The 24,303-nt window shown below is 41.9% G+C and overlaps 1 protein-coding gene across 3 annotated transcripts in view; it reads right to left on the reverse strand.

Annotated features, from left to right (window-relative positions):
- Positions 1-24,303, reverse strand: part of RTF1 (RTF1 homolog, Paf1/RNA polymerase II complex component) — a 63,543-nt gene continuing 39,240 nt past the window's right edge. For 2 of the 3 annotated variants that reach the window (XM_036445497.2, XM_036445515.2), the window contains exons 5-18: positions 21,898-22,012; positions 20,649-20,760; positions 9,871-10,006; positions 9,239-9,416; positions 8,679-8,761; positions 7,304-7,391; positions 7,095-7,202; positions 6,197-6,274; positions 5,577-5,698; positions 5,361-5,418; positions 4,258-4,335; positions 3,751-3,846; positions 2,898-3,009; positions 1-2,669 (exon numbers count right to left, since the gene is read on the reverse strand). In XM_036445497.2, coding sequence (XP_036301390.1) covers positions 2,563-2,669; positions 2,898-3,009; positions 3,751-3,846; positions 4,258-4,335; positions 5,361-5,418; positions 5,577-5,698; positions 6,197-6,274; positions 7,095-7,202; positions 7,304-7,391; positions 8,679-8,761; positions 9,239-9,416; positions 9,871-10,006; positions 20,649-20,760; positions 21,898-22,012 — 1,471 coding nt within the window. In that variant the 3' untranslated portion in view covers positions 1-2,562. The remainder of the gene's footprint in view (positions 2,670-2,897; positions 3,010-3,750; positions 3,847-4,257; positions 4,336-5,360; positions 5,419-5,576; positions 5,699-6,196; positions 6,275-7,094; positions 7,203-7,303; positions 7,392-8,678; positions 8,762-9,238; positions 9,417-9,870; positions 10,007-20,648; positions 20,761-21,897; positions 22,013-24,303) is intronic. The other variant, XM_036445506.2, reaches the window with a different exon arrangement.

Below are 24,303 nucleotides of genomic sequence, written 5' to 3' on the forward strand. Positions count from 1 at the left end.
CAAGGGAAGTTGCAGGCGTAGACTTTCCCTGCACCTGTCAGAAGCAAGACAGACAAACAGACCTATACATCATGGGTTAGGCATATGGACACTGGCCTTTTTGCTTCTTGGAAGGAAGTGAAAAATGTATAAAACAGCCTTAGGTACTGCACCCATCAACACTGAAACCACTTTGGGGGGGAGGGGTAGAGGTGGGGTGTGGAGCAGGGGGGCCCTGCAGCAATTCCCCAGCACAAGAAAACAAGAAATGCTGTGAACCACCAAAAAGCCCAGCAGATTCTATAATTTCCTATCTTATGCCTGGGTAGGATTTCAGTTCAGAGGCCCTGCCTCAGGTGAGACTGGAGCCAAGTCCTCAGTCTTGATTGCAATCACCGATGGGCTACTCGGTGATGAGTTAACTTTCAGTCTTCTTTGGTTGGCTTTCTCCCTGCTATTTTGGCGTCTCAGAACGAAAGTTTCAGCAGCTGCATGTGGGGAGGTAGTGGTGAAGTGGCTACAGTGTGATGCAGTTTTAATAAAAATTTTATTACACAGCCATATGTAATTGACACTTCTCCAAATCCAAATGATATTAAATACAGATCTACATGGTGAATCAGAATGACTCCAGCAAATTCTTCAGATTCTATAATTTCGTGTCTTTTAAAACCAGGAAAGAGAAAATCCAAGTTAGTCATGATAGGAGAGGTCCCAGCAGCCTCCGGGACCCTGCTGGAGTCCAGGCAACATTTAAGTCTGTGATTCCACATTTATACAATAGTCTATAAAGGGTTCTGGTCAATGGACTATTCAAGTATATATGATTTTAATGAGTCCATCACCACTCCTTTGCCCAACTGAACTGTGTCACAGCTACCACATAGCTGTGTAACAGTTATATTTATCAATTTTATAGTCACAATACTTTTTAAAAACCATTCATTACTGCATTTTTTAAAAATAAAAAAGTGTAAACTAAGTTAAAGCAATGCTGAGGCTCTACTAAACCCAGAAGAGTTATTAGCAAGTTCATTTTTATGTTTAAATACAACATAACTTCATGATTTCCCATCACCCCCCTTCTTACAGAAAAGTAGAGAAGAAATACAAAGTAGAGCTTCTAGCTACGGTAGATTTCCTCTCCCATGGGAATCAGCAGCTCTCAGCTGTTTCTTTAGCTTAGTTCTTGGTATATATAGACAGCTGTACTTTGTTCTGAAAAGATTTGTTAAATGCCACTTTTATTTACACTTGGAGCTTTACACCTGAGAATGATTATCAAGCAGTCAGCTTATCTCTTTTCAAACATTTCATAAAGACATACACACTTCTTTGCTGGCTTCACCCTAGCTGCACAATATACAGTATATATGTATACACACACACATATATGTATACACACACACAAAACTGCACATGCTTGTAACATTTGCAACCTAAATCTTTTTGTGTTCTTTCTCTCCACATCATGTTAAATACTTTCTCTTAAAAACAAAATATTATTCTTACTGAAACAGCAAAACAGAATCACTAGAAAAAGAGACAAGTACATGGGGTGGGGAGGTTCCCTCTACGCTCAGCCAGAAGCTGTGTTCTGTACCCGTGGGATGAGCGGCCCTGCACTGCCCTCCCTGGGACATGGCCGTGGGCCCTTCCCGCCTGCCAGGACACGGCCTACGGGAAGGGGCCTGACGGAGGAGTTTTCCTCAAGGTGGGAGGTGATGAGGAAGAGATGGGGAAGGGGAAGTTACACAGCTACAGCAGTCAGGCCAGTTAATTAAGAAGAGTCACATTTAATGAGTTTCTTTCTTGCAGTTTCAGATGCTCAAGTACAGCTGAAAAAAAATCTGAAACGGCTATAGACCCATGACAGACTGATACAAAGAGTACTGCATTTTTTAAAAATGATAAAAAAAAATCCACACACTTGCAGACACACACACACACACACACACACACACACTCTCTCTCTCTCTCTCTCAATCGACCCCCCTCCCTCCCCACAAATGTACACTTTTTTGAAACTAAATTGATTTTGAAAACCCCTCTTCCACAGAGATGGGAAGAAGAAAGATGAGGAGAGAGGACGGAGGAGTGTAGGTGCCTGAACCTACTCCCCCCACAAGGGCCAGGTTCCAAATGTGCATGTTTGGGTCAGTGCAGTCCAGAAAGCAGACTGCGCAGTGCTGCTGCTTACACCACCGGGGCTCCAGCAAGAATCCCAGCTTCACGTAATACTGAATGCGTGCAGAGTGGCCATGAACTGTGCTGGTAAAAAAAAAAAAAAAAAAAAAAAAAAAAAAAAAAAAAAAAAAAGCAAACACAAATCTAAAGACATGGATAAAGCCCAAGAGAGCCCAGGTCCCCACTGGGTGAGCCTGGAAGTGGGAAGGGTTGATGGAAGATGGTGCAGACAAGGGGAAGTCTATACAGCAAATGGTTTATATTACACATGACTGGCAGTTTAGAGTCTCTTCCCAGTTTCTACTGCTGCTCCAGCCCAAAGAGGGCACATCAAAGGCAGAGGAAGGTGGGACAGCGATAGGGCATGCAGGGTCAGAAGCAGCAGGCTGGGTGCACTCAAATAAGCCCCCGTCGTTTTTTGTAGTCTTCCAAGTTCAGAGATCTCCTTGGAGCCCCATCCTTGGCTGGTGGAGCTTTTGAGGTGATGGCCAAAGCCTTTGATTCTATGGGAAAGAAGAGCAAATTGGCAGCTGAGGTGCCTACAAAGTAATGCTTTACTCCTACCGGTGGCCTTCCTGACTGTCCATCCCATTCCCTCTCCAAACACACCTGCAGCCTCTATAAGTACGGAGCAGAGCCCTCAGTTCTTCCCTAAATCAGGCTGCCTTGTAGGCCGAGAGGGCCATGGAGCTATCTGGTCCTTGGCCGTTACCACTCCCACCCTCACGTACCTGAGCTGGGAACTTGTAAATCAATCTTCACATCGAAATCGTGTACTTTGAACAAGTCTTCTGAGAGGTCATTGGCTGTCTTAGAATTCAAATCTTTATCCTTCCCCTGACCCTGCAATGTGAAGAGGAAAACTAATTAGAAAAGCATAAATGTAAGTGGACTTCAAGCAGAATTAATGGGAAAAGCTCTTGCTCAGGTTTATTAGATCTTCCAACGAAGGCTCTTTTCTGATTCCTTTTCTCAGAGCATAGGAAGGAGGCCACAGATAAAGAGGGTTCTTTTCTGAAACTTAAAAGCAAAGAGGAGAGGGCAGGCTCATGGTGTGAGGGCAGAAAGATAGGCTTAAAACAGCCAACCTCTGACCCAAGATTTCAGGAATTCCTGGCAGTTTGGGCTCTACAGGAAAAGATCTAACTTAGGCAGAAAAGTGGTTCTCTTTCGGGCAGTTTCTCAGGTTAGATTTTTAGTTTTCAAAGAGCTTTCACTTTCACCATTGTCTGATCCCTGTATGTCATTGCTCCTCCTAATTTTCCTGTGAGGTAGGCAGGGTATAGAGTGTTATACGCATTGTACCTAAGAGAAAATGTGGATCAGGGGACTAGATGTCAGTTGCCTAAAGCTGCAGTGAAGGCCTTAAGGCTTTAAGTGGTGTTGGGTTAGAATTTAAATTATGTGACAAAAATTCAGCAGCTGTTTACCATATTTGTACATAAGAGAGGAAGGAGAAAGAATGGTCAGTGGGACTTCATGTTCCTAGATGGGAAAATCTAGTCCAAACTGGGCAAGGTCCTGCCTGGTGTCCAGGCCTGCAGCCTCGCTCCACCGGCACAGGGGAGGCGGTGCTGCACTTACCTTGCTCATTTCCTTTGGAGCATCTGGTAACACTCCAGAGCCATATTTTGCATTCAGCTGGGCCAAGATGGCAGCTTGAACAGCTGGGTCTCTGGACTGAGAGAGGAAATAAGATTATTCAACACTCGGACAGTCCTACTAAGATTCTTTCCTCTCCACCATCATTAACATCACAGGCACCACGGGGTTCCACCAGCAGCTTAGTGGGGTTTTCCTCAGGCCACGCCCAGCCTAGCCAGGTCTAGATGGGTGACCCGGCCTACACATTTCTAAGTCTGAGGCACAGGGTGGTTTAGTCCATAGGTTTCTATAAACCTATGCCAGGCTTTTACCACCTGGATGGCCTATAGCAAGATAAAAATGGAAGTATCCAGATCCAAGAGTCTGAGGCAAGCAAATCCCACTAAGATAACATTATTTTTAACTTGTTTAATCATCTCCTAATGGAGCCCATTTTATGACCCAGAATGCAGGTCCCGAGTAAAAACGTCCTCGTTAGGCACTCACATTGGAAACGATAGTAGGTTTGCATTGTCGTCTGGTAAAGGGATCCATCTGTTGGTTTTTCATGTTGTGACTTTCAGCCTGAAACAGAAAGCATGTATTATAGGTCTATATCTCCTGTGCCCTCCTCTCATCATGAGCTCACATATAAATAACAGTCTTTGCAAGGGCCTGAAAAAAAGTCAAAGCTGTCTATCCTTCTTTTCCCCTCAAGAATACCAAAGTATGCCGAATACCAAAGTTTGGCTCAATGGATAGAGCGTCGGTCTGCGGACTGAAGGGTCCCGGGTTCGATTCCGGTCAGGGCCATGTACCTTGGTTGCGGGCATATCCCCAGTAGGGGGTGTGCAAGAGGCAGCTGATCGATGACTCTCTCTCATTGATATTTCTAACTTCCATCTCTCTCTCTTCCTCTCTGTAAAAAATCAATAAAATATATTAAAAAAAAAAAAAAGAATACCAAAGTAGATATGGGGACAACCACTTAAGGAACAAAACTGGAAACAGATAAAAACAAATACCTGTGGAAGAATCTAAGGGTGGGGAAGAGATAAGCCAGAGCAGAAGACTGTTGCTTTTCATCATAAATTAACCAGAGGCCCAATGTACGAAATTTGTGCACGTGGGTGGGGGGGTCCCCTCAGCCTCTCCTGCGCCCTCTTGCAGCCCAGGAGCTCTTGGGGGATGTCCAACTGCTGGTTTAGGCTGGGGAGCAGGCCTACGCCAGCAGTCGGACATCCTTAGCGCTCCCGAGGAGGTGGGAGAGGTTCCCGCCACCACCGCTGCGCTTGCTAGCCATGAGCCTGGCTTCTGGCTGAGCTGTACTCCCGCTGTGAGAGCACAATGACCACCGGGGGCAGGTCCTTCATTGAGCGTCTGCCCCTATTGGTCAGTGCGCATCATAGTAACCAGTCATTTTGCATAGTAGTCTTTTATTATATAGGATAAACTGAATGGTGTTTGTATATATACGTACAGAGCACATATGTGTTAACTAAACACATTATATCAATAATTTAAAAAATAAGCTCAATCCAGATGTAGAGAGTATTTCATATCATTTTACTAACTGAAATTATGTTGAGCAATCCAGATAAAGTTCTTACCACAAGGGCCTTCTCAGACTCCACAATGTTCCATTCCCGGTTCCGCTGGTTGATGTAACTAGGGGGTAAGGAAGAGGAATGAGTCAGTGGGCTGTGAAGCAAGGAAGGGAACCACTGAGCTCTGACCTCAGAGAGACGAGAAGCCAGTGCAGCACAGCATGTACAAGGATGTGGACCAAGGATAGGAACCCAATCAAAACAGGCTCTGTAACACACCTAATAGCAGATATGTTCTTGGTCCGCTGGCGGTCCAGGGCCTCTGCCCGCTCCTCCAGCTCATTCAGCTGGTCTTGGATTTGTTTGGCCTTGTCCTGATCCCCCAGGTCCTCAGCCATGGCCTGCACAATGAGGAAAGTGTGTGATTTTGGCTACAATTTGTATCACGTGTCCCCTGACTTCTAGCACAAGCAAGCTATCTTACGATATGAACAAATGTCAGATGTGAAATAATACTTAAAACTTATAGTATTATAGTAACACGTTCCCATAGCTACCTGGCTCTGGGCCTCTGGTAGTATTAATGAAGAACTCAGGCCCTATATGTCTAACTCACTCCAACAAGGTCACCCTATCCTGATGGGAAGAAGGAAAACCACCTACTGCAGCTGGGCGTGGCAATACAATTCATCTGCTCAGACCCAGACTGATGTGCCCTAGGGACTATCTGATCATACATGAAACTGAAGTGATTAGAAAGTAAGAAGAAAAGAAGCAGCAAGGTCAATTTCCATTCCTAGAAAGGAAAATCCTGCCCCTGCTTACTCGCCAGGGTGAACAAGTTTGATTCTCACGTATCCTCAGAGGACAGGGAGAGAGGTCTGGGAGCAAGTCCTTACCTTTTCCTTTAGCAGCTGCGTCTTCTTCATGGCATAGTTAGGCGGAGCTTTCCTGAACCTTTCTTTCTCTTTTACAATCTGTACCAGAGAGGAGATACCAGCAGTGAGGTATTCCTAACCTATTTTTGGAGAGGCTAAGTGAGCCCATTTTGTAGGCAAGCAGCTAGTTAAAAGGGGGCAGTGTCTGCCCCAGAGAGAGCGAGTTCATTCCAAGGGACACTATGCTGCATCCGGGGTCACGGAGGTTCTTCCGGGACAGTCTGAAGGAACATGCACCAATAAACAGCAGCAGCCAGAGGCCTGGTATTGTAAGGCTAGCCACTGTCCAAGAGAACAGAGATCAAAGAATTTTACCAAAATATTTTGGAAGAAAAAAACTCTTGAAGGACCAACCCTAGCAGAATACAGATTCCTGGACCCTGAATACCCTTCTATAATCTATGACTTCAAATGAGAATGTATAGAAAAAACTCAGATAAACTGTAAACACTAAGAGGGCAATACCAGCATTCCCTCATCCTCATGCAATAACGGCACAGCTAAACACACCAAGATGTGAGGAAGGGAGCCCTAGCCAGTGTGGCTCAGTGGACAGAGCATTGGCATGCAGACTGAAGGGTTCCAGGTTGGATTCCAGTCAAAGGCATGTACCTCAGTTGCAGACTCCTCCCCAGCCCAGGCCCTCATTGGGATGCATGCAGGAGGCAACCAATTGATGTGTTTCTCTTATATCAATATTTCTGTCTTTCCCTTTCTCTTCCACTCTCTCTAAAATCAATGGAAAAATATCCTTGGGTGAGGATAAAAAAAAAAAAAAGATGTAAGGAGGGGAAAGTCATACTCTTCCTTAACATTGGTTCTTGATGAACCTCTAGTCTCTGAAATACAGTTTTCTTACCTCTTCAATGTCTTGATCATTGAATTTATAATTAAGAGCATCTTTAATAGACAATTCCTTCTTATTGATTTCATCTAGAGTGGGCAACTGCATGCCAGCAGAGAACATCTGGACCACAAAACATAATAAAAAAGTTATATAATAAGTGATTTTGGAAAGAAACGCTGTAACCGTTTTCAGGAAAAGCTAGATGTTGTCTTCCCACTTACCGCTTCTTTCCACTTCATGAATTCGCTTTCAGTGAATTCTTGGTTTGAGACAAACTCTAGGCGGAAAACTCGTTGGTCATTGCCATGCCTACATAAAAAAGAGACAGCATCTCCAAGAATATGTTGAAAAGTACCAGCAAAGCAACCCTACCGGACTCTGTACCATCTATTTCTGTGGTTCTCAATCCTGGCTACGCTTTAGCATTATCAAGATTTATAAAAATTCCAGTGTCAAAGCACCTTTGTAGATAAACTGAATAAAAACCTCTGGGAGTAGGAACCAGGCACTGAAATTAACAAACAAAGCAAGCCTCCCAGGTTGTTGTAATGTGCAGCCAAGATTAAGAATCAGCCCAGCTGGCGTGCCTCAGTGGTTGAGTGTTGACCTATGAACCAGGCGGTGTTTTGGTTTGATTCCAAGTCAGGGCACATGCCTGGGTTGCAGGCTTGATCCCCAGTAGGGGGCGTGCAGGAGGAAGTTGATCAAGGATTCTCTCTCACTGATGTTTCTCTCTCTCTTTCTCTCCCCCCCCCCTTTCTTCCTCTCTGAAATCAATAAAAATAAAAAATAAATTAAAAAAAAGAAAGCTATGGACTTGGCCTGATACTTCAAAAGTCCATTTATAATAAAATTTGTCAGTCAACTGGCCTCAAGAATATCTGAATGACAAGGAAACTATTCCCTAGAGAGGAAGAACACTATCTTTCTACTGACCCCTGTGCTGACAAAGTGAGTCAGTGCCATTCTCCTAGAGACAGTCACTTGCTGCACATCATGGCTGCTGCCCTCCCAATCGGTTCTTTTCACACAGACCAGGGGAGATAAGGGGACAGGAGAAGGAGTGGGGAGGCCACAGAGAGCAGTCAGGCCACGGTAGAGCAGTGTCTATTACTGCTATTTGCAGTGTTCCTGACAAACTGCTTCTAGACCAATGTGGGGCTTTAGAATCTTCAGACAAGAGGGCCGGGATTTGTATGTGTGTTTTGTTGTCACTGCTATCCTGATCCTCAGAACAATGGCACATAGCAGACACTCAGTAAATACCGTGTTACTGAAGGGGAAACAGGGGAAACGAAGTCCAGAAAGGTGACCTGACTTGTCAAAGGTCCAGAGCCAGGGCCAGAAAGCAAGCCTCCTGACCATGCTTAGGAAATGCTTAGGGCTCTGGGAGGAGGGAGTCTTACAACCTGACTTTTTACTTCTACATGTCCTACCACTTCATATCTCTGATTTCCCTAGGAGAGAGACATATATCCTCCTTTCCCTCCAGGCAACAGCATAATAAAAGTCCCAGAAAACCATCACATGGGAAAGAGTAACAGCCCACACAGGCAGTGCCTGTTTGCAATGGCCACACAGAAACCCCCCTCCTACCGTAGCTGTAGCCCTTTGTTTGTCCTGGTGCCACCAAGCTGGTAAACCTTGGCGGTTTCCACAACACCCGTGATCTCAGCAACCTAGGAGAAAGGACAGAGACGATAGTCAAAAACAGTCAGAGCTCTCACACCACTCTCTGTGGCTCCATTTACCGACTGCAGATGAGTGGCCCTGCGCTGAGAGGAGTCCACAGCTGCAAGGTGCCCTGGCACCTTTCTCAGGGTTAGAACTGATGGCCGAACACCAGGACCCTGTGTGCAGGGTAAGCAAGCACCAGGGGAGGAGGCAGTTCGCCTGTGAGGCTCATGAGAAGCTTCCCCTCCAACTTAATCCTACCTTACTGGGGGAGGTACTTGGGATTTCAGAGGTCAGTTTTATCGATCAAATATGAAGATCATGGAGGTCAGTTCCCACTGCCAACCTTTCCTGGGTAACATATGTTAAATCCATACAATTCAGAACAAATGGGACTAGAAGAGGGACAGATTTATGCGGTATCTCTTAGAGAGTAATTACATTTAAAACATGGATAACTGTTCAAGGAAAAAAACACCAACCCGGTACACTGGTTTGCTGTTGTGGTTCCCAATGCCAATCCGTACAAAACAGCCGGTGACAGTTTTAGCAAAGAAGGGCATGTGACACCAACGTTCCAGCTTGTGCCGCGATAATCGAACCCGGTTCAGTTCTTCGGGTAAGGACACTGGCTGTGATTTTGGAGGGATCTCTTCTTTCCTGTGAGGAACAAAGGGCACTGGGCAAAGTGTTCATCATAAAAACTGATCCAGATAAAACTTAACAAAATCAAAGTGATTAAGGCACTAGATTAAGGCACTAGAAGAAACAAATGAACCGACAGGAAAGAGTGGTACTAGAATCCTGTTCTTAACCAGTAGTGTGAACTGTTGATAAGGCTGCCACCTTCCCAGATAACCTATTAGAGTAAGGAAACAAATGGAAGCATCTGGCCAAAATGAGGGTGACATGAAGTCAGTTCCTACCTACTGAGCCCAAATGAAATGTTAAGTAAGGGCTTCAGGCCAATGTCCTGGGGAACCCAGCTCCGCGGTCCAGGGTACTGGACAAACAATAGTCAGAGACCAAACAGGGGGGTTTTGGAAACTACAATAAGCTTCTCCTCAGAGAACCCACCTGTCCTAACTACAGACCAAAATGTACACAAGCTTACTCTTCTTCTTCATCAGAGGACGACGTTCGGTCTGAGCGGTCTGACTTTTCACTGGATTTGTCATCCTCTTCCTCTTCCTCATCGTCAGAGTACACCTCACTGGTTTTTAATGGCTGTTTTTTGGCGAGGAGCTCAGCTAAAAAGAAAGGGAAAATGTTTACTTAGTTTACTCAGTAAGAAAATGGAACATTCTTCATCTTTGAAAAAGAACTAACACATGGGAATGACTTGATAGCTCCATCTGCTTGGGACTGGATTGTGATGATTTGAATACATGAAGAAGTGAGGCCCTGGACAGTTTGGCTCAGTGGGTGGAGCATCGGCCTGTAGACTGAGGGTCACAGGTTCGAATACAATCAAGGGTATGTACCTCGGCTGCAGGCTCAATCCCCAGCCCTGGTCAGAGCGGTGTAGAAGGCAACCAGTTGATGTGTCTCTCTCACATCAGTGTTATTCTCTGTCTCTCCTCCTCCCTTCCATTTTCTTAAAATAAATAAATAAATAAATAAATAAATAAATGGGAAAATATCCTCGGGTGAAGATTAATAAAACAAACAGGAAAACAAACCAAAACAACAACAACAAATGAAATGAGTTAAACACGAGAGTTAAAATCATTTAGGCACTAAATGTTTCTAAGTAGGCAAAAAGGGCCACCAATTGTATTGACAATTGTTTTTTGTTTTTAATATATTTTATTGATTTTTCACAGAAAGGAAGAGGGAGGGATAGAGAGTTAGAAACATCCATGAGAGAGAAACATCGATCAGCTGCCTTTTGCACTCGCCGCACTGGGGACGTGCTCGCAACCAAAGTACAGTATTTTTCGGACCATAAGATGCACCAGTTTTTAGAGAAGGGAAATGAAGAAAAAAAGATTCTGAAACAAATAGTGTCCTAAAATATTTTATGTGCATTAAAACCCAACATCACAGTCATAAACACATGTAATCAACCCTGTAAAGTAAACAGCAGCATTTAGAACCATTTTAGAGCTGAGCAAGCACACAGAGACCACACAGAGCCGGGCAAGTAAAAAAACTTTTTTTTAAAAGTATATGTGTAGGCTATATTTGGACCATAAGACGCAGGGACTTTCCCCCCCCACTTCTGGGGGGGGGGGAAAGTGCGTCTTATGGTCCGAAAAATACGGTACATGTCCTTGACCAGAACTAAACCCAGGACTCTTCAGTCCGCAAGCTGATGCTCTATTCACTGAGCCAAACCGGTTTCGGCTGACAATTGTTTTTTTTATTGCAATTAAAATACCTGATGATTGCCAAAACTGGTTTGGCTCAGTGGATAGTGTCAGCCTGCGGACTGAAAGGTCCTGGGTTCAATTCCGGTCAAGGGCATGTACCTTGGTTGCGGGCACATCCCCAGTAGGAGGTGTGCAAGAGGCAGCTGATCAATGACTCTCTCCCACTGATGTTTCTAATTCTCTATCCTTCTCCTTTCCTCTCTGTAAAAAATCAATAAAATATATTTAAAAAAATAAAAAACCTGATGATGGTCAGGAAGGAGGGGGGAAATTTTATGATGACTTCAGAGAATCTTTGAATAAAACATTAGACAGAAAGCAGCTACAGATAATTATGACACAAATGGGCATCACTGTATTCCAATAAAATATTACTTAAAAAATAAATTTATCAATTGCTGCTCGCCATAAAATATAAGAAGTGATTTCTAGGATATACAGTAAAGTGAAAAAGCAAGATAGAGAAAAGTATGTATGGAGTGCTGCCATTAATCTAAGACAGTAGGTGAATCTGTGTCCTTTTGTTTAGGGGGGAAAAGGAAAGATAAAAAAATTTTCTAAGTGGTCATCTATTATGGGAAGGAGGAAAGTGAAATAGAAAGGTATAGTGCTAAACTTTTCTGAATATACCTTATTTAGTAGATTTGACTTTGAAACCTTGTTATTTTATAAAACATAATAATAAAAAGTCATCTCTATACATCACAAGCAAAATGAAGCAAAGTATTCATTTGATGACACAACCACACAAAAAGGAACTATAACAAGTGACTTTAAAAATATAGCTATTAGCCGAAACCGGTTTGGCTCAATGGATAGAGCATCGGCTTGGGGACTGAAAGGTCCCGGGTTCGATTCCGGTCAAGGGCATGTACCTTGGTTGCAGGCATATCCCCAGTAGGGGGTGTGCAAGAGGCGGCTGATCGATGATTCTCTCTCATTGATGTTTCTAACTCTCTATCTCTCTCCCTTCCTCTCTGTACAAAAATCAATAAAATATATTAAAAAATATATATAGCTATTAAAAAGACAGACATATAGACCAATAGAATAGAAAGCCCAGTAGTAAACCATTATATATATGGTCAAATAATTTTCGAGAGGGTGTCAAGACCATTCAATGGGGAAACCACAGTATTAAAAAAATTGGTGTTAAAAAATTAGATATCCTACATGTAAAAACACCCCACAAACAAAGAAGTTGGGCCTTTACCTTACAATTGTATATAAAAACTAACTCAAAATGGATCATAGTCCTAAATATAAGAACTAAAACTATAAAATTCTTAAAAGAAACCTTAGGGGAAGAGTTTTATAACACTGGATAATAATTTCTTGGATATGACAACAAAAGCAGAGGCAACAAAAGAAAAATATTAAGTTAAAAATTGTACTACCATAAAAATTAAAAGCTTCCATGAATCAAGCAACACTATCAAAAGTGAAAAGAAAATCCTGGCCAGCTGCTCAGTGTTTATTGTGTTGGCCTGTGGCGGGAAAGATTGTGGGATCGATTCCCAGTGAAGGGCACATACCTCAGTTACAGATTCCCTGGCCCCTGTAGGGGCAAGTGAAGGAGGCAGCCAACTGATGTGTCCCTCTAATGTCTCTCTTTCTCTCCGGCTCCTCTCTAAAAATTAATGGGAAATATATAATTTATTTATTTATTTATTTATTTTGGTGAGGATTAACAGCAACAACAAAAAAAGACCAACTGGCCGAAACCGGTTTGGCTCAGCGGTAGAGCATCGGTCTGCGGACTGAAAGGTCCCGGGTTCGATTCCGGTCAAGGGCATGTACCTAGGCTGCGGGCACATCCCCAGTAAGGGATGTGCAAGAGGCAGCTGGTTGATGTTTCTCTCTCATTGACATTTCTAGTTCTCTATATCTTTCCCTTTCTCTCTGTAAAAAAATCAGTAAAATATATATTAAAAAAAAAAAAAAAAAAAGACCAACTGGGAAAGACATATGTGAAAATCACACACAGTGGAACCTCGGTTCTCCAACTTAATTCATTCTGGAAGGCTGTTCAAGAAGTGATTTGTGTTGCCAAAACGGGTTTAGCTCAGTCGTAGAGCGTCGGTCTGCGGACTAAAAGGTCCCAGGTTCAATTCCGGTCAAGGGCATGTACCTTGGTTGCGGGCACATCCCCGGTAGGGGGGTGTGCAAGAGGCAGCTGGTCAATGTTTCTCATCGATGTTTCAAGCTCTCTATCTCTCTCCCTTCCTCTCTGTAAAAAATCAATAAAATATATCTGAAAAAAAAGAAATGATTTGTGGAAGATAATCATTTTTTCCAATTTTAAATAATGTAAATTGAATTAATCCATTCCAGATCCCAAAATGATTCCCTGTTTTAACCTTTCTTAAATACAGCACACGTCTAATGTATTGTTTAATCTATAAATTAACACGTTTATTAAGTTTACTGAACCACCCCTACTAGCCTTAGACAGATTACTTTTAGTGTTCAATCCCAGGGATGAAAAGTCAGCATGCAGCATTTTTGCTTGTTCATAGATCACTGCCTCTGAAATAGCTGTTACTAGCTAATTGCTTTTGGTTTATCCAAATTAGCAAGTTTTTCTACCTCTCTCATTGTCTGTGATCACTGTTTCTTTCACACACTTAGCAACATTAGGACTCTTTTTTTTAACAGAATGATTCTGTTGATTGTTTAAAATATTTTTTTTACTGATTTCAGAGAGGAAGGAAGAGGGAAAGATAGAAACATCAATAAGCCCTGGCTGGTTTAGCTCAGTGAATAGAGCGTCGGCCTGTGGACTGAAGGGTCCCAGGTTAGATTTCCAGTCAAAGGCATGTACCTTGGTTGCGGGCGCATCCCCAGTAGGAGGTGTGCAGGAGGCAGCTGATCAATATTTCTCTCTCATTGATGTTTCTAACTCTCTATTCCTCTCCTTTCCTCTCTGTAAAAAAAAAAAAATCAATAAAATATATTTGTTTAAAAAAAGAAACATCAATGATGAGAATCATTGATCGGCTGCCTCCTGCATAGAGATTGAGTCACAATTTGGGCATATGCCCTGACTGGGAATATAACCTTGACCTCCTGGTTCATAGGTCAATGCGCAATGACTGAGCCACACCAGCTAGGCAACATTAGCACTCTTGATGGCTTTTTTATGTCTTAAAATCGTGCTAATTCTTGACATTGATTTCACCAGCTATAAAAGCATTAACTCTGTTGCCTGAAACACTTTTTGTCATTCGTAGGTATCAGCTTGAAAGGGTTGTCAGTTTAAAAATAAACTGGTTGACAACCAAATTGTACAAAAAATGAGGTTCGGCTGTGTTTGATAAGGGATTAATAGTCAACAAATATAAAAAACAACTACAAGGAGGATCCAAGATGGCTGCACAGGTAAACACCTAACCGCAGCCACACACAACAATTTCAATGAAATACAACTAAAATATAAAATGGACATTGCCAGAGCTACAGGAAGTTGACTGACTGGAAATTCTACAACAAAAAGGAAAGAGAAAACCAGAAGGAAAATCAGAGGAGCTGTAAAAGCCTAAGGTACAGAGATACACTGTGTGCACGGAGAGGAGGGGGAGGCTGAGTGCCTGGCTGGCATTCCCTAGCGTAGGGGTGTCGAACTCAATCAGAGAAGGGGCCAAAATCTAAAATCCAGCCTAAATCGCGGGCCGAATGGTTTACTGAACAGTCATAAACTGTCATTGTGATGGAAACGCAGCGGAGTGCAGTGATGACAGCGCGGTTCGGGCCACATTGCAAGGCCTGGCGGGACGGATTTGGCCCGCGGGCCTTGTGTTTGACACATGTGCGCCTAGCGGAAAGGAGATAGGGGCTCTGGACTGTGCTGAACCCCAGGCCCGATAGCGCTGAACCCCAGTTCTAGGCCAGACCCTGGAGACCCAGGCTCAAACAGAGGGAGCCTGGGCGGTGAGGCGGAATCCCAGGGGAGCAGGGAAAGGCAGAGCCCCCAGAGTCGAGCACATTGCGCGCAGAGGACAGACTGTTGACTCTGACGGTGGATTGCCCTGGCAGGAAGGAGACAAGGGCTCCGGACTGTGTTGAGCCCCACTTCCAACTGCCCTGAACCCCAGTTCTGGGCCAGACCCTGGGGACCCAGGCTCAAGCAGAGGGAAACTGGGCAGTGAAGCGGAAACCTGGGGGAGCGGCGAAAGGTGGAGCTCCCGGAGGCGCGCACATTGCATGCAGAGAAGGGACAGTTGGCTGTGCCGCGGGATTGCCCTGGTGGGAAGGAGACAAAAGCTCCAGACTGGGAAGAGCGCGATGAGGAGTGGGAGCCGGCGCAGGCAGGGAGCTGGGTGACAGGGCCCCCAGGGGGGAGGTGCCGCTGGGCCCTCGCCTGCTGATCTTGGGCCACGGAGCAGTGGCCGGGGGCTGCTTCCTGGGCGGCGCCGACCCCAGCAACAGGCTGAAGCTGCACAGGAGGCCCCGGAGAATAAAGGGGCACCGCCGGCCAGCCTGCTGAGCTTCCAGGACAAGGAAGAAGAAACCGAAGTTTTCAATGTGAAGAAGTCAAGTTATAGCAAAAAGATAGTAAAATTACTTAAGAAAGAATATAAAGATGTTGAAAAATCGAAGATTAAGACAGAACTCAACTCATCAGCCAACACTGCAACATAAATAAGTTAAAAAAAAAAAAAAAAGACAGAATGTTGGATCGGCAGTGGCCAGGCCCAGAGCAGCCAGGCCCAGAGCGGCGGCAGCCGGGCCCGGAGCAGCCAGGGCCTGAAGAAGCCGGGCCGGGAGCAACAGCGGCCAGGCCCAGAGCAGCTGGGCCGGAATAGTTCGCTCCTCCCTCCTCGCCTGCCCATGCCCCAGGGCTGCTTCTCAGACATGGCTGGAAACTTTTGGGGGAACTTGAGGGTCTGCTGAATCAAATGTTGAAGGCTTAGATCTGGAAATGTTGAGTTGTTGTAGCGCTGGGGTTTTGATCTGTGTGTGAGTGCCTTATGTGGGGTCTGGATGAGGTTGGTTGATCTATTTGGATGTATCTTTTGTGTGAAGTGTATCCTTGGGAATGCAGAGGTATTATTGATATGAGAAAATGCTAAGTAATTGATTTGCTACCTGAAAAATTTAAAGTTCTGGAAATTTAAGGTCTCTTGACAAAAAGGTTTTAAAGCTAACACCTTAATTTTAATGGAGAAAGGGGATGACATGCCCTTCTCACCCAGAACAGGTAATCCAATTCCAGCCAGCAGCTACCGTATTTTTCGGACCATAAGACGCACTTTTTCCCCCCCAGAAGTGGGGGGAAAAAGTCCCTGCGTCTTATGGTCCAAATATAGCCTACACATATACTTTAAAAAAAAAGTTTTTTTACTTGCCCGGCTCTGTGTGGTCTCTGTGTGCTTGCTCGGCTCTAAAATGGTTCTAAATGCTGCTGTTTACTTTACAGGGTTGATTACATGTGTTTATGACTGTGTTGATGGGTTTTAATGCACATAAAATATTTTAGGACACTATTTGTTTCAGAATCTTTTTTTCTTCATTTCCCTTCTCTAAAAACTGGTGCGTCTTATGGTCCAGTGCATCTTATGGTCCGAAAAATACAGTATCTTTAAACCATTTGTTCATTTACATTTGAATGGCTACAATAGCCCAAGGGCAAGTTTACATGTAAACAAGTTTGCTTCTCAGTTCCCAGGGCAGAAAAAAACAAGGTTTAAAATTATTAGATTTTAAAATTTATTCTTAAAAATATAAAAGTTTATTAATTAAAAAAAAAGGAAATTAAAAAATCTGATGAACAATATTATCTGTTGATTATAATAGAATCAGAGATATGGGAGAGTAGTGGACTGACAATTCTGGGGGGGGGAAGGGGAGTGGTGGATGCAGGAAGAGACTGAACAGTAAACTGTGCACCTATGGATGAGGACTATGGGGGGTGGGGAAAGGGCAGAGGGTGGGGTGGGAACCTGGTGGAGGGGGGAAAAATGAGGAACTTTTGTAATAATATGAACAATAAAGATCGATTTAAAAAATTAAAAAAAAAATACAAGTCAACAACAACAAAGTTGATCAAAAACAAGCAAAAGGTATAATAGATATAACTTCATCAAAGAAGTTATCCAAATGGTCATAAGCACATGAAAAGATGCTCAACATCACTAATCATTAGAGAAATGCAAATAACAATCACATTTCATATTCACTAGAATGGCTACTATCAAAAAGACAACAAGTGTTGGTGAGAATATGTAAAGAGTGATACCCTCATACATTGCTGCTGGGAATACAAAATGGTAAAGACACTTTGGAAAACATTCTGGCAGTTTCTCAAAAGGTCAAACACAAATTTACCATACGTTCCAACAATTCCACTCTTGTTCTAGCTCAGGTGGTTAGAACATTGTCTCAATATGACATGGTTGTGGGTTTGATCCCTAATCAGGGCACATACAACTATCAACCAATAAATGTATTAATAAGTGGAACCTGGATGACGCAGCCCAGTGGTTGAGCATCAGCCTATGAACCAGGAGGTCACAGTTCGATTCCCGGTCAGGGCACATGTCTGGGTTGCAGGCTCCAGTGTGGGGTGTGTAGGAGGCAGCCGAACAATGATTCTTTCTCATTATTGATGTTTCTATCTCTCTCTCTCTCTCTTTTTTAAAAATATACTTTATTGATTTTTTACAGAGAAGAAGAGGGAGGGATAGTTAGAAATATCGAGAGAGAATCATCAATCAGCTGCCTCTTGCACACCCCCTACTGGGGATGTGCCTGCAACCTTTGACAGGAATCAAACCCGAGACCTTTCAGTCCACAGGGCAAAAAGTATAGCACAGGTAATATAGTCAATGATATAGCAAAAACTATGTATCATATCGATGTGCACTAGATTTATTGAGGTAATCACTTTATAAGTTATATAAATGTCTTATCACTGGGTTGTATGCCTAAAACTAATAGAATAGTGTACACCAACTATAATTGAAAAATAAATTATTTTAAAAAAAAATCAAGCTCCATACATTGAAAAGTCTTAGACATAACAGCCAACCTAGTATTATAGTTTGGACACTTGATGGATCTAGACTGTGGTGTCCACATATAGTTTCTCATGAAAAAGGAACCAGAGTTCCTTAGAGAAATGGCTAATTCCAAATTCAGAAAGCAAGAAAACTATTAAAGACTATTGGAGCATCATATCAGAAGGACTTAGGCTACAACTGGTTGAAGATGAAATAATATGAATCTCAATAATAATTACTGCAATGGATTGAAATGTATGAAGTATATTAAAATTCATGAGTTCATAATGATATTCAAAATAAAGAAACAAACCTCACTGGGCACCAAAGTTGTCAAGGAACTAGCTTTCTTTTAAAACCCAGTAAAGCAAAACAAAAACAAAAAAATCAAGCATTTATTCTGCCTTTCCTATAAAAAATAGTACCTAGTGGTAACTAAATAGCTGATGAGAAGCTTCTCTTTATAGAAGTAAACCCAAGATAATAAATGAAGAAAGAATAATAGGTCATAACATTACCCTTTTGCAACTCATAATAAGTTAAATACTCTAGGTAATGATTACAATGGCTGTTGGGATAGAACATATTACTATTACCAATCTTCACCCTTCTTATACCCAGGCTCTTTGCCATGTGATTAGGTGGGAAGTTCCTCTCAGCCATTCATGTTGGGTTTGGTAATGTGACTTGCTTTCGCCAATGGAATGTGCACACATCTGACACTACTCATTCCAAGTCTAGGCCATAAGAGGCATCTCATGTTTCTGCTTGCCCCTATTATACTTCTGCCATTACCATGAGAAGAATGTGTCCTAGTTATACTGGTCTGAGGCGGGAGAGAGATAGGAGAAACAGACCTGGTTCTATCATGAAACTTGGGGACAATCCCATCTAAACCTGTATATCAAGCAACCCCTACCTGAATTGCAGATGCTTGAGTAAGAACAAATGATTGTTTATCTGAGTTTGGGGAAGTTTGTTATTTCACATTATTGTGGTAATAGTTAAGTGACAGCTGGTAGTATCACAAAATGAGACAAGCAGATACTCTGGGTCTCGTGGTATAATATATCACTACCTAAAACTTAGTCTTCCAAACAAAACAAAACAAAATAGAAACAGAACAAATCCAAATCTGTCCAATTCTTTAACTCTAACTACAAATTACAGGAAATTCAAGGGACTAGAAAAACACATTTAACACCACTAATATGATATAGTCAGTATCTGGGAAAACTGTAAGATAAATGAACGCAGTTTCTTCAACAAATAAACTGAAAGGGGCTAGTTAAAAAAGAGAGATGGAGATAAAGAGAAAAAAAAAAAGGAAAAAATGAAAAAGAAAAAAAAAAAAAGAGAGATGGACAGGAAAACCTATAGACTAAGTGACTTAGGAATATATTAACAAATAACAATGAGTGGATTTTATTTATATACTGATTAAAATGATCAAATTAGTATATTTTATAGAATAACTAAAAAAATTTAAAGACTGACTATATATTTGTATAAAGGAATAAAATGGTAAGAGATTCGTTGCAATATATATATTGGCATTATAGTTATATTTAAAATAAGAGCCCTTATCTTTTCAATATATTGAAATAATTATGGTTGAAATATAATTATTTACTGGGATTTACTTTAAAATAACCTGATGATAAAATACATTAAAAAAAAAGTAAATAAAATAGCCGGGACTGGTTTGGCTCAATGGATGGAGCGTCGGCTTGGGGACTGAAGGGTCCCAGGTTCGATTCCGGTCAAGGGCATGTACCTTGGTTGCGGGCAGATCCCCAGTAGGGGGTGTGCAAGAGGCAGCTGATCGATGACTCTCATTGATGTTTCTAGCTCTCTATCTCTCTCCCTTCCTCTCTATACAAAATCAATAAAATATATTTAAAAATAAATAAATAAATAAATAAATAAAATAACCCAATGGAAGAGGAAGTATAGCTTTAACAAGATTGGCCATGAGTTGCTGTTACTATTCTTATGCACCATTCAGACCTATTAGAGTAGATGTGGGTTGATTACTAAGTTTGCCCAGCACAGCAGTTTTATCAGTAAAAGTTGGACTTGTTGATGGAGTCCCATAGTGGTTTCAGTGTTAGACACAGTTTTTTCCACTATACATCTGTGCATTTTCTCTTTGGGTGACTGAATGATATTTAAGACATTTGTATGCAAAGTTACTCTTTTTATGAACTGTTGTACCCTGTCAATGCATATTGCTCTGTGATTCCAGTATATCTTACCTGTACTGATCAAACCTAAATAAACATTTTTATTGTAATGCCTCCAAAACAAAACAAAACAAACAAACAAAATGGTTGCCCATGAGTTGACTGGTGAGGTTGGATGATGATGGGTTCATGGAGGTTCATTACACTATATCCTGTATGTTTTTGGAATTTCTCATAATAAAGAGCTAAACAAGGGGAAAAATAAAAATGAGCACTAGGAAGTCAAATCATATGATCAAAGACACCAAGTAGCATATTTTCCCTACTTACCTGTTCTGTTCTTCCGTTTTTCTCTCTCTGCTTTTAGCTCCTCCATGGCTTGAGATTTTTTATCTAGTTTCTCATCCCGTTTGGAACGCCGTTCCTTGTTGTGGGATGTTACCTGCAAAGGGAAACATGTAGGGTGGTTCTTTTTATCGACTGGTTATGACTGTCTATACCTACAATTAATTATTTAGTTCTTCACTGTGACTCTGTATTACTATAGAAACTGAAATTTGTTTAAAGGGGGAGAGCATCCTCTTGTGGACAAAGAGGATAGAGCAGTAAAGTCAGCTCTCATCTTCCCTGCCTAATAAACAGAAAGCCTAAGAATTACAGGAATAAACACTTTTAAAATATATGCAAAATCTATATACATATATATTTTTATTGTTGACAGTATTACAGATGTCCCCCATCCTGCCCTCCCTTTTCCCATCTCTTCCCAGCCCCTGCCCTCCCTCAGGCCTTCACCACACCGTTTGTCTGTGTCCATGGGCTATGCCAGGTGTGTATGTAAATTCTTCGGTTTTTCTCTTCCTGTCCTCCCCACCCCTCCCCTCTGAGATCTGTCAGTCTGTTCCATGCATCCATACCTCTGGACCTATTTTGTTTCTCAGGTTATTTTGTTCATTAGACCAGGAATAAGCACTTTCAAGAAGGACATCCTAGATCATAGCCAATATTTGCTGATATTATCAACAAAGCATTCTGTGACAAATGCAGAGATGACTAATTTTCCCAGCTACTTTTACTACCAAGTCAGGATGACGTACACCTGACTGAGTAAACAAACTAACCAATTGGGCTACCCTGAACAGGAAATTTAACAACTTTTTCTTAGAGGCTATTCACACATCATTTAAGCTGCTTTTTAAATGCAGACTTGAATTAAGGATTGCAGCTAGTGGTGAAATGATATATCTAGAGCACATGTGTCAAACACAAGGCCCGCGGGCCAAATCCGTCCCGCCAGGCCTTGCAATGTGGCCCGCACCGCGCTGTCATCACTGCACTCCGCTGCGTTTCCATCACAATGACAGTTTATGACTGTTCAGTAAACCATTCGGCCCTCGATTTAGGCTGGATTTTAGATTTTGGCCCCTTCTCTGATTGAGTTCGACACCCCTAATCTAGAGTATGTAATAGTTATGCACTGACTGACTTAAGCTGAGTAATATAAACACATCTTTTATATAAATACATGCATTCAAAATAGACTTTATTCTTCAGATAATGAGGCCACTGAATCTCCTACCTGAGATTCTTGAATCTGTGTCAGCTTTTTCTTTTCTTGCTCTTCTTCTTGCCTTTTCTTTTTTTCTTTCTTTTCTTTCTTTTTGGCTGTTTTTAGTTTTTTCTTAATTTCAAACCTGATTAAAGATATTTATTGTTTTTTTAAGTGGGGCAATTAAATATTTGTAATGACTGATTCCTATTATTATAGATACGAGAAAGGAAGTAAGGGGGGGGGAGTTAATAAACGTTTTCTGCTTCCTTTAAGAAATTCCAATGTACAAGTACCATAAAAATCATTGACTATAGCCTGGCTGGTATGGATCGATTCCTGGTCATGGTACATGCATGTGTTGTGGGTTCGATCCCCACTAGGGTGCATACAGGAGGCAGCCAATCAATGATTTCCTCTCATCATGAATGTTTCCATTTCCCTCTCCCTATTTCTTTTTCTCTGAATAAAATATATATTTAAAAATATTGAATATAAATACAGAAAAATACTTAAAACATTAAGTTGGAATAGGCTTAAGAGGACAAAAATATTCAGGATATTACTGTATCCTGTCAGTAACACACAAATCCTCCTTGACCTTCATATAACAGAAGAAAATAACAAATTTTTAAAATAAATTCCAATGGTGTTCCATCAGAAATAGAGTGAAGCCACAGAGTCACTATCACATTAAAAAAAAAAATGTTTTTACTAATTTTAGAGAGAGAGATAGAAACATCAATGAGAGAGAAACACATGGATCGGCTGCCTCCTCCATGCCTCTTACTGGGAATTGAACCTACAACCAAGGTACATGCCCATGATTGGAATCGAACCCAGGACCCTTCAGTCCGAGGGTCACTGAGCCAAACGTGCAAGGGCAGTAATACCAATCCTTTTTTTTTTTTTTTTTATGTATTTTATTGATTTTTTACAGAGAGGAAGGGAGTGGGATAGAGTTAGAAACACCAATGAGAAACATCAATCAGCTGCCTCCTGCATGCCCCTACTGGGATGTGTTCGCAACCAAGGTACATGCCCTTGACCAGAATCGAAGCTGGAACCCTTCAGTCCACAGGCCAATGCTCTATCCACTGAGCCAAACCGGTTAGGGTGGTAATACCAATTCTTCACAAACTCTTCCAAAAAATAAAAGAGAAGAAAACACTTCTCAATTCATTCTATGAGGCTAGTATTTTTTTTTTTTTTTTTCTGATAAGAGAACATTTTGTTTGGTAAATTATAGAGATAGAAGAAGTAATTCATAGAAAGACAGGCTTAGGAAACAGGTTATGGAGGTAAAGGAAGGACCCTTGGAGTTCGGAAGTGAGGAAGCTAATGTGCTTGGGGGGCAGGAGGGGAAGGAAAAGGGAAAGGCCTGGGAAAGCCTAGGCTAATACTATTCTGATACCAAAGCCAGACAATGACATCACAGGGAAAAAAGTATAGACCATATCTCTTAAGAATGCTGGTACAAAACAGCAGCAAATTGAATCCATCCACATTATAAAAGGCCTGTGGCTGTAAGACCATAACAACAGTCACCAGGAGGTGCATTGATGGGTCTTGTGGTGGGGCTGGGGTCCCATGCCCATGGAAGTATGGCAGGTCTGGGGTCCCACTTCTATGGCTGCACCGCAGGTCTGGGGTCGCGTGCCCGCAGTGGCACGGCGGGTCTGGGGTCTTACGCAATTTTGCGCACTGGGCCTCTTAGTAAACTTATAAAAAGGATGATACACCATGACCAAGCAGAAATGCAAGGTTGATTCAACATAAGAAAATCAATCATTGTAATATACCATATTACCCTGTTTCCCCAAAAATAAGACAGTGTCATATATTAATTTTTGCTCCCAAGGATGCGCTAGGTCTTATTTTCAGGGGATATCTTATTTTTCCATGAAGAAGAATATGGTACACATTTATTGTTAAATGAAAATAAAGGAAATTTATTACCTGTATACGGTACAGTAATACAGTAGTTGTCAACACAAAACAGACAAACTATGACTCCTACAGTATCAAGAATTTACTCATTTATTCAATGACAATCATGTCATCATCTTCTGAAACATCATCATAACAATCCAATTCCTGAATTTCCTGGTGAATTTCTTTCAGAATCAGTGGACCAAGTCTCTCATATTTAGCCTAGGGGGGCCTTATTTTTGGGGGCTGCCTTATATTTCACTCAGAAGGAAACCTGTAAATAGGTCTTATTTTCGGAGGATGTCTATTTTCGGGGAAACACGGGTAGTAGAATAAAGCACAAAAACTACATAATTATCCCAACAAACACAGAACAAGCATTTAACAAAACCCAATACCCTGTCTTGGTAAAAACTCTCAACAAACTAGAAACAGAAGGGAACTTTCTCAAACTGATAGAAAGCATCTATAAAAAACCCCACAGCTAACTTAATACACAATGGT

This window comes from Pipistrellus kuhlii, unplaced genomic scaffold (genome assembly GCF_014108245.1).
Source record: "Pipistrellus kuhlii isolate mPipKuh1 unplaced genomic scaffold, mPipKuh1.p scaffold_m20_p_1, whole genome shotgun sequence".
Taxonomy (NCBI): domain Eukaryota; kingdom Metazoa; phylum Chordata; class Mammalia; order Chiroptera; family Vespertilionidae; genus Pipistrellus; species Pipistrellus kuhlii.